This window comes from Vidua macroura, chromosome 9 (assembly GCF_024509145.1).
Source record: "Vidua macroura isolate BioBank_ID:100142 chromosome 9, ASM2450914v1, whole genome shotgun sequence".
Taxonomy (NCBI): Eukaryota; Metazoa; Chordata; class Aves; order Passeriformes; family Viduidae; genus Vidua; species Vidua macroura.
Genome location: NC_071579.1, coordinates 31,267,920 through 31,280,101, shown reverse-complemented (window position 1 = coordinate 31,280,101; position 12,182 = coordinate 31,267,920). Strand labels below are relative to the sequence as shown.

Genomic DNA, 12,182 nt, shown 5'->3' with positions numbered 1-12,182 from the left:
AATTATATGATGTATTTTGCATCATCTGAACTGTTGCACTTGCGGTATTCGTAAACTCTGGCTCTCTTTGAGCAATAAAACCTTCAGCAATGTTTGCTTTAAAAACTCTCAAAAACCAAATTATCTTCAGTAATGATATAAGGGGACATAAGTATGACATAAGGGGATGTCTTCCAAACATTTTGCTGGCATTTCACTGGAGTGGTGCCCTGCAGAATTCCCAGACAACACGGATCACACTGCACACCCAGAGCAGTTCAGCATCACTGCTGGAGTGACATCCTGCAGAATTCCCAGAATTCCCAGACAACATGGATCACACTGCACACCCAGAGCAGTTCAGCATCACTGCTGGAGTGACATCCTGCAGAATTCCCAGACAACATGGATCACACTGCACACCCAGAGCAGTTCAGCATCACTGCTCTCATCACTGTGCAGATGGCACAATAGTTGCTAAGAAAAATGATAGGAAAATAAAAATAAATAAGAAAAATAGGAAAAATAAAAGTGGAGGACAGCAAGAGTGAAGTGAGGCAATGCTGCAATCCCAGCCTTGGTTTTCCTTAAGACAGAGACCCAACATACCTGGCAGAACACAGGTTTGTACTTCAGGGAGAAAGCCTGGAGCAGCTCTTTTGAATCAGCGCAGTCTTTTTGTAATTTATCCACACAAAGGCACTTGGAGTGAATGAGGTTTGTGGTCAGCTGGTTCACATCCATCCACTGCGCAAACAGAGTGCTCTCCTCCAGCTGCTTGCCCAGGAGCTCCAGCCTGGCCTTGGCAGCAGAGTCCTTCTTCATGTACTCCACGAATCCATAGCCCTTGGAATGGCCGGTGAGCTCGCTGTAGACCAGGAAACACCTCTCCACGTTGCCATAGGCACGCACCAGTTCCTCAAACTCCTCTATCCTGAGGGAAAGGGGCAGGTTGGTGATGCACAGCAGAGCGTCCGTGGGCTGCAGCTGCACGGAGATCTCCTTCCCTCGCAGGGAGTGCTGGTGGAACCTCCTGATGGCGCTCTGGGCCTGCTCCCCGTTTAACAGGGTGACAAATGCTGCAAGAGAGAGGAGTGGGGACATCAGCTACCCCAGCTGGTCTGCAGCCACACCTCTCCCTCCCCTGAAACCACAGTGAGAGCTGCAGATTCACCCCAAAGATCCAAGAGATGAACATATCTATTATATATAATACCTAAAATCTCAATTGAACATCATGAGCAGTTAACTCAGAAAGTGACTACGTTGTGATGCACACAACTTCACTACTTGGAACCCAACCAAATTTTGTATCTGGGGAACAAAATTAAATATTCTACTAGCAGACTGTCCTTTACTAAATTAAATATTCCACTGAAGTCCACACATCACAGATTCTACGGAATCTCTTTGATGACAACTTCCACAAGTTCTCACTTTGGGGTTAACAGATCTTTTTTTGGGGGCTTTTCAGTCTGTAAGGCATTTCACACAATCCCAAACCAGATGGGTGGCAGGGACCTCCTGAGGGCCTCTTTTCCAACCTGTTCCTTAAGCAGGGTCACCCAGATGGGTTCCCAGGATGCCAAGGGATGGAGATGTCTCTGGACTACCTACAACAGTGCTAGGTGACCCTCACAGGGCAGAAGTGTTTCCTGATGTGAGCAAACTGCAAATGCATCTGGAGCTGGGCAGGTTTTCCTCTCAGGCACGTGTGGTTTGTCCCAAGAGAGGCCTCAGGGCCAGTTTTCCAAAGGAATTCAGCCAGCTGAGGTCAGCTTTGTCCCAAAGGGACACTCACTGAGGAATGCTCCTGAGAGAGACCAGAGGGGACCAAAAATCTTCTGATCAACACCAGAAAGTTTCCAACTTTCACTGGGCTCGGTACAAGGTGACAAAAAAGGCAGTGAGGGACGCCAGACAAGCTGTGACAGTCCACGACTTCACACACAGCACATGATGTTCCTCACAGAATTGAAATACATGGAAGTTTGAAGTTCTCACCTGTTCTTTTATTCCTGTCCACATAACAATACTTGATTTCATAATCTTTAAACAAGTCGTGGATTTCCTGCAAGGGAAAAGTACAAATAACATCACATAAATAAGTCCCCAGACCAAGCAAGGGGATAAATTCACCCTCATTTCAAACAAAACCAAAAACTTTCCCAACAAACAGAAAATTTTACCATAGAAACACTATGAAATATTTGTTTTTAAAGGAGTTGGTTACACATTGCTGCAGCAATGTTTTGATCTCACATAAAAAAGTGGCTTGCAGAATTTGATTAATTTGCTTTTCATTCTCTGGGGTGACATAAACACAAAAGGGCGTCCTGTAACTGTCTTTTGATAAAGACAAATAACATCACAGCTCATTAAATAGCAAAACCCTCTCCATTTCTCTAAAGTACAACTGGCATAGCTAAAATACCATGTGGACAAGGAACACTGGCAGCATCACATCACCAAATTTACTGAGGGCACAATGTTGCCTCAAAACCCAACAGTTGCTTTAGTTTCCTGCTCAAGTTCACTTTAATAGATTTTCACCCTCAATAATGGATATTCTTTCACCCAGCAGATAATTGTGGCCAGAGTACCCCCTGGAAAGTATTCTCTATCAATTACTGCACAGCTGCTCAACAGAGAATCAATCCCAAGAGTGTTATTTGCTCCCACTAATTAATGGGAAGAGAGGAGGGATGGGTTAGAGCAAGTCTTAGAGGAGTTTGCTACAGCTATTCCCAAAAAACCCAAGGTGCACATCCCCCAAAAACCCCACAAATTATTGTCAGTTCAGTGGTGAGAAAGCAGAGTTGAACATTCACCACCCCAGGGAAAAACCAGGAGTAATAACCTGGATATTTACATTATTTTAGCTGGATAAATCCCATACACAGGAGTGCAAGATGATTTCTGCAAGCAAAATAATCAACCAGCTTTGCCTGAAAGTTTAATTGCAGCTGATTTCCAGCAGCTACGTGTAGCTGCCAGTTTGGAAATTCAATATATGGAGCCTAAAGGTTAATTGGGTTCTCTGTGAGGGGTATCAGGTGCATACCTTTTAGTCAAGAGAGCACCAATCTCTAGTTTCACTATTTAACAGCTGTCAAATACTGCATTAATAAAATATGGCAGCATTTCTCCAGCCACCACACGTCCTCAAATAAGGTGTGATAAAGATGGGGTTTCTGAAATGCAAGATATGCCCAAAATTCAAGCCAGGTAGGGGATTTGAGTGTGGACACCTCTCAAACAAGAATGAGATGGTTCTTTCTCAGACATAAGAGACTGAGAAGACACTTTCTGTACAGCTTTGGCAGCTCTGTTGTGCTGTGCCACTGAAGACTCCAAAAAATTGTTTCTGTCCCACTCAGAAAAAGAGGGACATACGTGCCCTTTTGATTTCCTGTATTATTTCACAAAAGCAACACTGAAAGTTTTGTATGATGATTAGGTAGCAGGAAATAGGATTTCAAACAGCTCTGAACACTCTTTTGAAAGTCATCTGTACATCAGATGATTCCACATGATTCCCCAGTAACTGCCTGGAACTTTGAGAGGAAAACCAGCCCCTACTGAACAACTCTTTGGGGGATAATTATGAGATCTCATATGAAAAAATTATATGAGATAAAGGAGATTTAAAGTAAAGCCTGATTCAAGGACAGAAATCCAGTAAAGATTTTAACACCAACTCCCACAGGTGGCTGCAAACACTGCCAGGTTTGTGCAAAGGGTTCTTCCAGGAAGGTTCTGGTTCTTGTGCTCTTGTGGGCTCTTGGCAGGGCTGAGACCTTCACCTGTGGAACTGGGCTTGGGCAGTGTTTCAGTGAAAGCATTTCCCACATAAACGACGTTTGTGAGGATTTGCAAAGATAAAACACACCCTGCCCACTGTAGGGAAATGTGTACTCCTTTCAGTTAAACAGCTGTAAATATCTGTGTGTTACACTGAGATTTCTCTGCTTGCTAAGCCAGGCACTTCTCTAAACTTCACCTCCAACATCTCCCAGCACTCAGGTCTGGTGGAAAAGAAGGAACAGAGCTCCCATTGTGATGTTGTTCCCAGTTTCACTCCCCACAGCCCAGGGCAGAAGTGTCAGGAAAGCAATGGGAACGACAGCTCTGATCCCCGCGCAGCTCTCCAGGACTGGGCCAGGAGGGAGTGTTTGCTCTGGAGGAGAAGGGGGTCAGCCAAGTCAGGTAGATGCTCTGCTGCGACCCCGTTAACTCGTGAGGAATGTAAGCACAGGGATGTTTCTGTGAGAACGGCAGAAACAAACAGCAGCTGCCTGTTCCCACTGCTGCAGCTCATTCCTGCTGCGGTGCGTGGTTTGGATTGTAATTCAGCCCTAGTAGTCAGATTTATAACCCCCCCACTTTGTATTGTTATGGCATATTTTATTCTCAACGGATTGTTCCTTTCCCCCTGTATTGTTAGTTTTGCCCTTGGTGTCCCTCTCCCCATAGACCTGCCCTTTTGTTCCCTGTTCCTCCTCCCATTGAATGTCACTTCCCTTCCTCTAGAAACTTCCCTATCAATTTTGTATCCTTCGAGGACTCATTGGTCTGTTCAAGTTGTTCTCCTCCCCTGTAATCCCCTTTTGGTTTAAACATTGTATTCCCCAGCTTGTGTTCCTCCCCAGGTTTCTCCCACTTGGTTACAGATCGTACCCGCCCCTAAGGCCTCCCCTGTATATAAGATGATGCGTGCCTTTGTTCAGTGTGTTTCTGTCCCTGACCCTCCTGGGAATAAACACCTGTGGAAAACACAGAGCAGACCTCTCCCTGTTCCTTGTCCCTGCCCTGGACACAGTCCACCCGTGCCCCAGAGGCACACCCCAGACTGAACAGCTATCTGGGGGTGGCCCGCTCTCACCAACGGCGTCGGGAGCCGGTCGGACCGAAGAAATCCGGCAGCAGCGTTCTCCCGGCCCTGCTCCGGGAGCTCCTGCACCCCAGCCCCGGAGAGAGGGAGCAAACCCTGAGCACGGCCCTCAAATCGAGCTGTAGTAAAGCAGGAGTAAACTCAGAGTGGTGCCACACCTGAGCAGCGGCCGCCAGCCCTGGTGCCACCATCCTGTCCGTGCTCCAACATCCGTATCCCAACATTGTGGTGACAAAACTGCTCCTCCTAAAGGGCTTTTTCCTCTTTAATAAATCAATCTGCTGATCTACAAAACATGACAACTCCCACAGGACATTAAACACACAGCAGTGTTTACCAACACGCTGAAGGCTCGAGTGTCACACATTGCACAAAGTAGATTTTGACAACAAAAATGTTACGCAGTTCTATCTGGTCCCTTCCAACCCAAACCATTCCAGGATTTTGTGCTCCTGGAGCAGAAATATAACCAATAAAGCATAGCCACTCTACAACCCCTTAAAGCTTTAAAAGCAGACAATCTTGTCATCAATACAAATTAAAATTGTAACTAGGAAATAGTAAGTCATACATGCAAATTAGCAGAAAAAGCAGAACCAAATCTAATAAAGGGAGTTTAAGAGAAATCACTCTTTATCCTTTAAAAAAGTGTAATATTTACTACTGTAAATGTGGTCTTGAAATACTTCAGTTCTCGCCCTGTCCTCTCTTGGGTAGAAAAACTGGCAACTTTAGTTTTCAGCACTTATTATCAGTTTGAGACTTGCATCTCTGACAGAAAAAATTCCTTAGAGAGGATCTTTGTGTTTATTAACCTGCATTGTTTTAAACACAAATTAGAAAAGGACTCATTCACAGGCATATGTATCAAATTAGAAAAGCTCAGTGGTTTATTTCTAATAAAAGCAGCTTCTCCTACCCAGACTCTCACAGTGCAAGGGAAAAAATATCCAAGAAATTCTCAGTACTCACCTGGAACAATACATAAGATATATGTAATCATGTATATAAAGCCTACAGCACACCAAACTCAAGCACTGCTCTCTCTCTGGATGTAAAACCAGACTTGATATTAAATGTAATAATTGTGCTATTCTGGCAACAGAATATTTAACAATTCTAAGGGTGCCTGGCCAGATGTCTGCAGTGAGCTTTAGGGAAGTTTCCAATATAAACACTCTCCAAGCCTGGTCTATAATTTGGCTCTCACCGAGCAGCTGAAGGCCTGAACTTCACATGAATATCCTTGAAATGGGAATCAATTAAGTTTAAAGTAGTTACTTGGCAAAGCAAGAAGTTTTAAATCATCTCACAGCCTGAAAAAGGCTTTGTTCCATTTGTGCAGGCAGGACAGGAAGAAGAGAACTTCTCAGAAAAAAAGCTTTACATTTACAAAATGATATAATGGGGTATTCATCTGATTCAGATTTTAGACTGCTAAGTATTTGAGCTTGTGACATGACACATGGATTTCACTGTAGATAGTAAATAAATAAGTAGTAAAAAAAGAGAATATTGACACAGTTTAAATAATATGTTACTAAGGGGAAAACCCAGAGCTCTGCTGGAGAGCAAGTGCAGCACTCAGCACCAACAAGGGGGTTAACAAAAAACAAAAGGACCGATGCAAACTGCAGTCCTCCGTCTCTTCATCAGAGAGATAGGAGGGCCTCAAATTTCATTAATTGCTGGATAAATCCCCCTAAGAAGTAACATTTCAGACAGACTGGGCTCACCACACATCTTCCCTCTCAATTTCCACGTGGTTTTCAGTGCTGAGTTAAGTAAGTTCTCAGAGGAGCAAGGCTGGAGGGTCAGGGGTGAGATGTGGCAGGTGTTGACCTGCCAGGAGCAGCGAGCACCGAGGTGTGTCCCAAAGCTCCTGCTCAGCTCGTTCCCTCTTCATTTCCACAATCCCAAACTAGGAAACCTGAAATGATCCAAGCCTGTCATTGCAGGCCATAAACTGCTTTTGGGGCAAACCTTTGTGATTGGGAACTGATTCTCACTTTTTTAAGATCAGAGCCCTCAAAGATCTTTAGTGGTTACACCTTATTCAAGGACGTGTGGTAGCTGGAGAAATGCTGCCGTATTTTATTAATGCAGTATTTGACAGCTGTTAAATGTAAGTAATGTAAGAAAATGTGAAGACAGGAAAACAACAAATTCTCAGTGGAATGAAAAACTTTTTCCTCTGATCTTCCAGAGACTTTTGGGAGTGTTGGTAAGAGGATCTTTATGGGACTGGAAATCAATTCCATGATCCTGGGTATACTGGGTGGTGTGAGAGCTAAATGAAAGAGGGAAAAGACATAGAAAAAGGTAACTTGAGAGAGCAAGAGCTCAAAGCAAAAGAAAAGTAATGAAGAAAATTTTAAAATGTCCATCTTAAGGCATGAGAGCTGCTCCCTCTCCACAATGTGCCTTTCATGTTCAGGCAGTGTGACAGAGGAGGAATGAAAACACAAAGGCCCTTCTACTTAAAGGTCTGGCATCCAACAGATTGGAGAGAGCACTTCCTCAAATCATCACACCTCATTAGGGGCTTTCCATCTAGCAAGGAAAATTATGGCTAATCCAGGGAGAAAGGGGGAAAAATGCCACAACCCCACCAGAAACAGCACCACGCTAAGCAGGGATTTGGCTTTTGATCAGGAATAGACAGCAGAGAAAAAATTGAATGGGTCCACAAGGTTCCAAAATACCAAATAAATCCCTTTCCCAGGTGGACTGCACCAGGATTGGATCAACACCTCAGTGTTTCATTGTTCTCTGGATTCTGTCCCTCCCCAGGAGAACCACAGGGTGTTAAAATAATTAACCAGCCCTACTTTGCTGCATGTCCTACATTAAAGTAGAGCGTCCCCTCCACCAGATTTATTTTGTAGAACTGTGGCATGGTGGCATTTAGGGATAATCAACCCAAAAATGGTTGGGAGCAAGTGCATCTTCCACAGCACCTTCTCTGATCTGCAAAAAGGGGAAGCAAAAAGCCAACAGCTATTGCTGGGCAGCTGATCTTGGCACAGAACACTGGAGATCTGGCTACAAATCTCAGTAATGATGAGCAAAAAAAAAAAGATAAATAACCAAGGCTAATCTTCCCAGCAGGAACTCCATGGGACAGGAACTCGTATCCCAGAGCAGAGTCTGCTGATGGTGTCCCAGTGATGCCCCTATGGAAGTTCATCAGCCATAAAGGAGCCACTAACAGTGAAAAAACAACAAACTGGGGGAAGCCAAAACCAATTCTTCTAATCCACTGGGGTAACTACAGAAAAAAAGGAAAAGAAACAGAAGCTGACAAAATTTTCCTAGTTTGGCATGAGACAGAATTAATTTTGTTCTTACTGGTTGAGTGCTGTGCTTGACTTTAGGATGAGACTAATGTTGATAACACAGGGATGTTTCAGTTGTTGCCAAGCACAGCTTGCTCCGAGCCAAGGATCTGCCAGTTTCTCATGCACAGGTGCATGGAATGGCAGGAGGGAGCAGAGCCAGCACAGCCAAAGGGGTGCTCCACACCAAGGAATGCCATGCCCAGTGCATAAACTGGGAGCAGCTGGCATCAGTCAGTGGGTGCTGAGCAACTCTACTGGGCATCACTTGTTTCTCTCGGCTTTAATTCCTTCTTATTACAGTTAACATTAGTTTTATTAGTCTTATATTAATTTTAGGTATGTTTTACTTTGCTTCAATAATTAAATTGTTCTTAACTCCCAAGCTTTACTTTTCCCCTGATTCTCCTCAGCACCAGAGCAGTGGAGAAGTGAAAAAGTGGCTGTGTGGTGCTTATTTGCTGGCTGGGATAAAACCAATACAAGCTCAAAATAAAACTTCCTGTTCAGTGAGGTACAAGTTCACTTCCATTCTGGTCATCCTGAAGTTCTTGGCATCTCTTTAGCAGAAAAGGAGAGGAAGGTGGTATTTCCTTCCCTCCCTCTGCTCAGAGCAGTCCTCCTCCTCCAGAGCACTGGGAACAGTTTTAGGATTGCTCCAAGGACCTTCTGGTTGCAATTTTTGCTCTTACAACATCCCAGGGGACCGTGTTCCCGGCTGCTGGAATGGAAGATGGATCAGGGATGTGGCTCAGGGAGATGCACACACAACAAGGCAACCCAAGAGATCCCCGACCCACTGCCAAGCAGATCACGATGAAAGCAATCACTACAACCACGCTCACTTTTAAGTCTCTTGGCAAAGACTGTCCCTGCAAACACCAGCCTGACCACAGCACCACATCAGAGGCTCTTAATGCTGCAAGAACAGACCCACTATCTGCTGCTCTTCAAAAGGACTGACAGCGAGGGGATGATGTTACCGCAGAACACCCCACATCGCTGCCCTGCCCTAGCGCAGCCATTCAGTGAGTGCTCTGCGAGCACAGGACACTGCCCCACGCTGGCACGGGGAACTGGAACTGCAGGAGCGTCATCTGCCAAGGCTGCCGGAGCAGCGGGTCGCTGCTCCAAGCACGTATCCCAGTGAAACTCCACGCAGAAACAGGGAAGCCTCTGGCGATCCTGCTCCACCCCCAGTACTGAATTCTGCCTTTAAGGCACAGTCACTGCTGCAGATAGCAAAGAGCTGAAGATTTACAGAGGCCAGCAAGAGCCTGTGGCCATCTCTAGGTCATTATCACACCACAGGTTTGGTATTGTGCTGGAGGAATCCCATGAGGATGACTTTGGGGAACTACCTGGCAACTCTGGGAGAGTTCAGCATCCACTGACTTGCCAGCTGAACAAATGGAGACTCTGCCTTCAAGAACAGGGAAGATGTAAATTGTTTACTACAGATCTGCCACAAAAAAAAAAAAAAAATCCTTTCTCTGTGGCTGTAGTGAGAGAATTGCCTGAAGAAACACTGACCCTGCAGGCATCTATTTGTAGGGTGAGCTCTGTTTGGTTTCTAAACCTGTTTCTGGTTCAGAAACCTCATGGCCAAGGGACATTTCTTCTGTGACCTCAAGGGTAATTTATTTTTTTAATTTAGTTTAACACAGGTGGGGCTCCAAAGGTAATTGAAGATTACAAGTACAATAATAAAGTTAATATGTAGCTATAACTGGCAGAGGAATTATATTCGTTATGTAACTTCATATTAAAAATGTAAGGTTTTTCCTACTTTTCTGACAAAACTGAGTATCTCCACCAATCTCTCTCTCTCTCTATCAGCAAAACAGTAATTTTTCACTTCAAAATTACTTTGGTAAATCTTGGCCTCACTCTTCACTTAACAACAAATGGCAGCAAAGCCAACACCCCAACGCTCAGAGATGAATAGTTACATTTATGAAAACCTATTTTGGAAGACTTGGCTGCATTTCAGTGATGTTCATCTCCCTCTTGACAGTGAATAAAACTGGCCAGGTCAGAAACAGTTTATCTGATTTTACTTGGCTCGCCAATTACTGCAAGGAGAAAACAGAAGACAAACCCGTGTTTACCACGGGTGTTAACTGGCAACAAGAAATGTTAAATTTCGTAGTAATTTTGGAAGCATATCACAGCCAAATACACAGGTAGACTTAACATGCCTGACCACAAACACATTTCTTTCCAAAACTGCTCCAGGACAGAAACTTTCTCTCTATAGCACAATTCTTCTGCCTTTGTTGCCACCACCAGCAGCTCATCAGCGTTAAAAATAAAAATGACAGTTTGTAAAGTGCATTTTAGGATCTGTACATGGTGCTCAGGGCAACATTAGAACCTGACACATAGGAGAAAAAGGCATCCAAGCGCTGCTTGTAAGCCATCAAAACAAAAAGGCAAACTTCCAGAAGACCCAAACTTCACCTTAATGTTGGTGTTTCCCTGTAGCACACACCGGCTGAGCAAGCAACGCCGAACCTGAAAGGTTCCAGAGAGGTGAATTCCCACATGGGAGCTCATGAAAGGCCCTGCAGTGGGGGCAAGGGACACACCGGGAGTGTCAGAGTGCTCCTGTCCTGGCCATCCACGGCGAGCATCTGGTGACACACCAGCAAAGCCCTCTCTGTCAACACTGCCGCTTCATGAAGGGACGAAGATTAGCAGCGTTCACCAAGCTGCGAGTTCGCTGCAGATCAGGCTGCTATAAACAGAGGTGCCTAAAGCACCCTAACAAAGCTGTCAGCTCTAAACTTTTAACCTGCTAGAGCAGGGCCAGACGCGCCGAGAGAGAACAAAACAGCCAGAAGTGCAGCGGCCAGCTGGGCGCTGCGGCTCGGATTACCGCGAGCGCCGAAAGAGCCTCTCCAAAATGAATAGTCCCCTTTTTGTGCCGGAGTTATGCAGAAATTGAGAGTCTGCACGTGCTGCTCTTACCCGCAGGTAGCAAAACCACCTGTGCTTCAGAGAGGGGGGGAGGCAGACCAGGAGCAGAGCAGAACAAAAGGCGCAGTTGCTTGCTTTCTTTTTTTTTTTTTTTTTTTTTTTTTAATTAATACTCGTGCATCAAGTTGTGTGCTTGGAGCTGGTGAAGTGAGTGTGCAGCTAAATCACCTCAGCATCTGACTCACAGCACTCGGCTGAAGAGTTCAGCGATCATCTCCCACCAACAGCAGCAATTTGAGCGGAATTTTCCTAAACCACCGTCAGACTGCGGAAAACCGCTTTCCCTCTCTGCGTCTGGCTCACCTCACAATAAAAAAAAAAAAAAAAAAAAAAAAAAAAAAAAAAAAAAAAAAAAAAAGCGAGTCTGGAAGCTTTTCCGCCCAGATTTCGCACCGAAAGCGGCTGTGCTGCAGTGCCCTACCTGTGCGCACACAGGTGCCGCCTCTCCGGCGGCGCTCCCGTTACCCGCTCACCCCAGACCGAGCCCCCTCACGCCCCGGGCCGCCACCCCGGCGTTCCCCGGGGAGCGCTGCCCGGCCAGCCCGGCGCGGCCCCCGGTGAGGGCGTGGACCCGCTCTCCGCAGGTAACAAAGCCGCCCCACAACAGCCGGCGCCGTGAGGGGCAGCTCTGGGGGGAGGCAGCGCCCCGCGGCCGCCGAGCCCCGCGGAGGACCCGGGGCTGCTCCGCGCCTCCCTCCCCGCTGCCGGCCCCCGCCTGAGGCGCGGGCGGGAGCGCGCCACGCCGCCGGGCGGCTGCGGGCAGCGCTGGCGGCCGTACCTGGCTGCTGCTCTCGGCCGGCAGGTTCCGCAGCAGGATCTTGCGGCGGTTGCCCAGCTCGCGGCGGGTGCTCGCCAGCCGCCTGGCCACCTCCTCGGCGCTCAGCGGCGGCGGCTCCGCGGGCAGCGCCGCGCCGCGCTCGGCTCCCGCCGCCATCTTGCAGCGCGCCGGGGACCGCGGGGGGAGCGCGGCGCTGGGGCCGCCCCCGCCC

General features: G+C 46.6%; 1 protein-coding gene across 5 annotated transcripts in view; it reads right to left on the bottom strand.

The window, feature by feature from the left end:
• RAVER2 (ribonucleoprotein, PTB binding 2) overlaps positions 1–12,154 on the bottom strand; it is a 31,369-nt gene extending 19,215 nt beyond the window's left edge. For 4 of the 5 annotated variants that reach the window (XM_053985416.1, XM_053985417.1, XM_053985418.1 and 1 more), the window contains exons 1-3: positions 11,972–12,154; positions 1,984–2,050; positions 589–1,058 (exon numbers count right to left, since the gene is read on the bottom strand). In XM_053985416.1, coding sequence (XP_053841391.1) covers positions 589–1,058; positions 1,984–2,050; positions 11,972–12,127 — 693 coding nt within the window. In that variant the 5' untranslated portion in view covers positions 12,128–12,154. Of the gene's footprint in view, positions 1–588; positions 1,059–1,983; positions 2,051–5,031; positions 5,160–11,971 lie in introns of all 5 variants that reach the window. The other variant, XM_053985420.1, reaches the window with a different exon arrangement.
• Between the last annotated feature and the right edge of the window lie 28 nt (positions 12,155–12,182).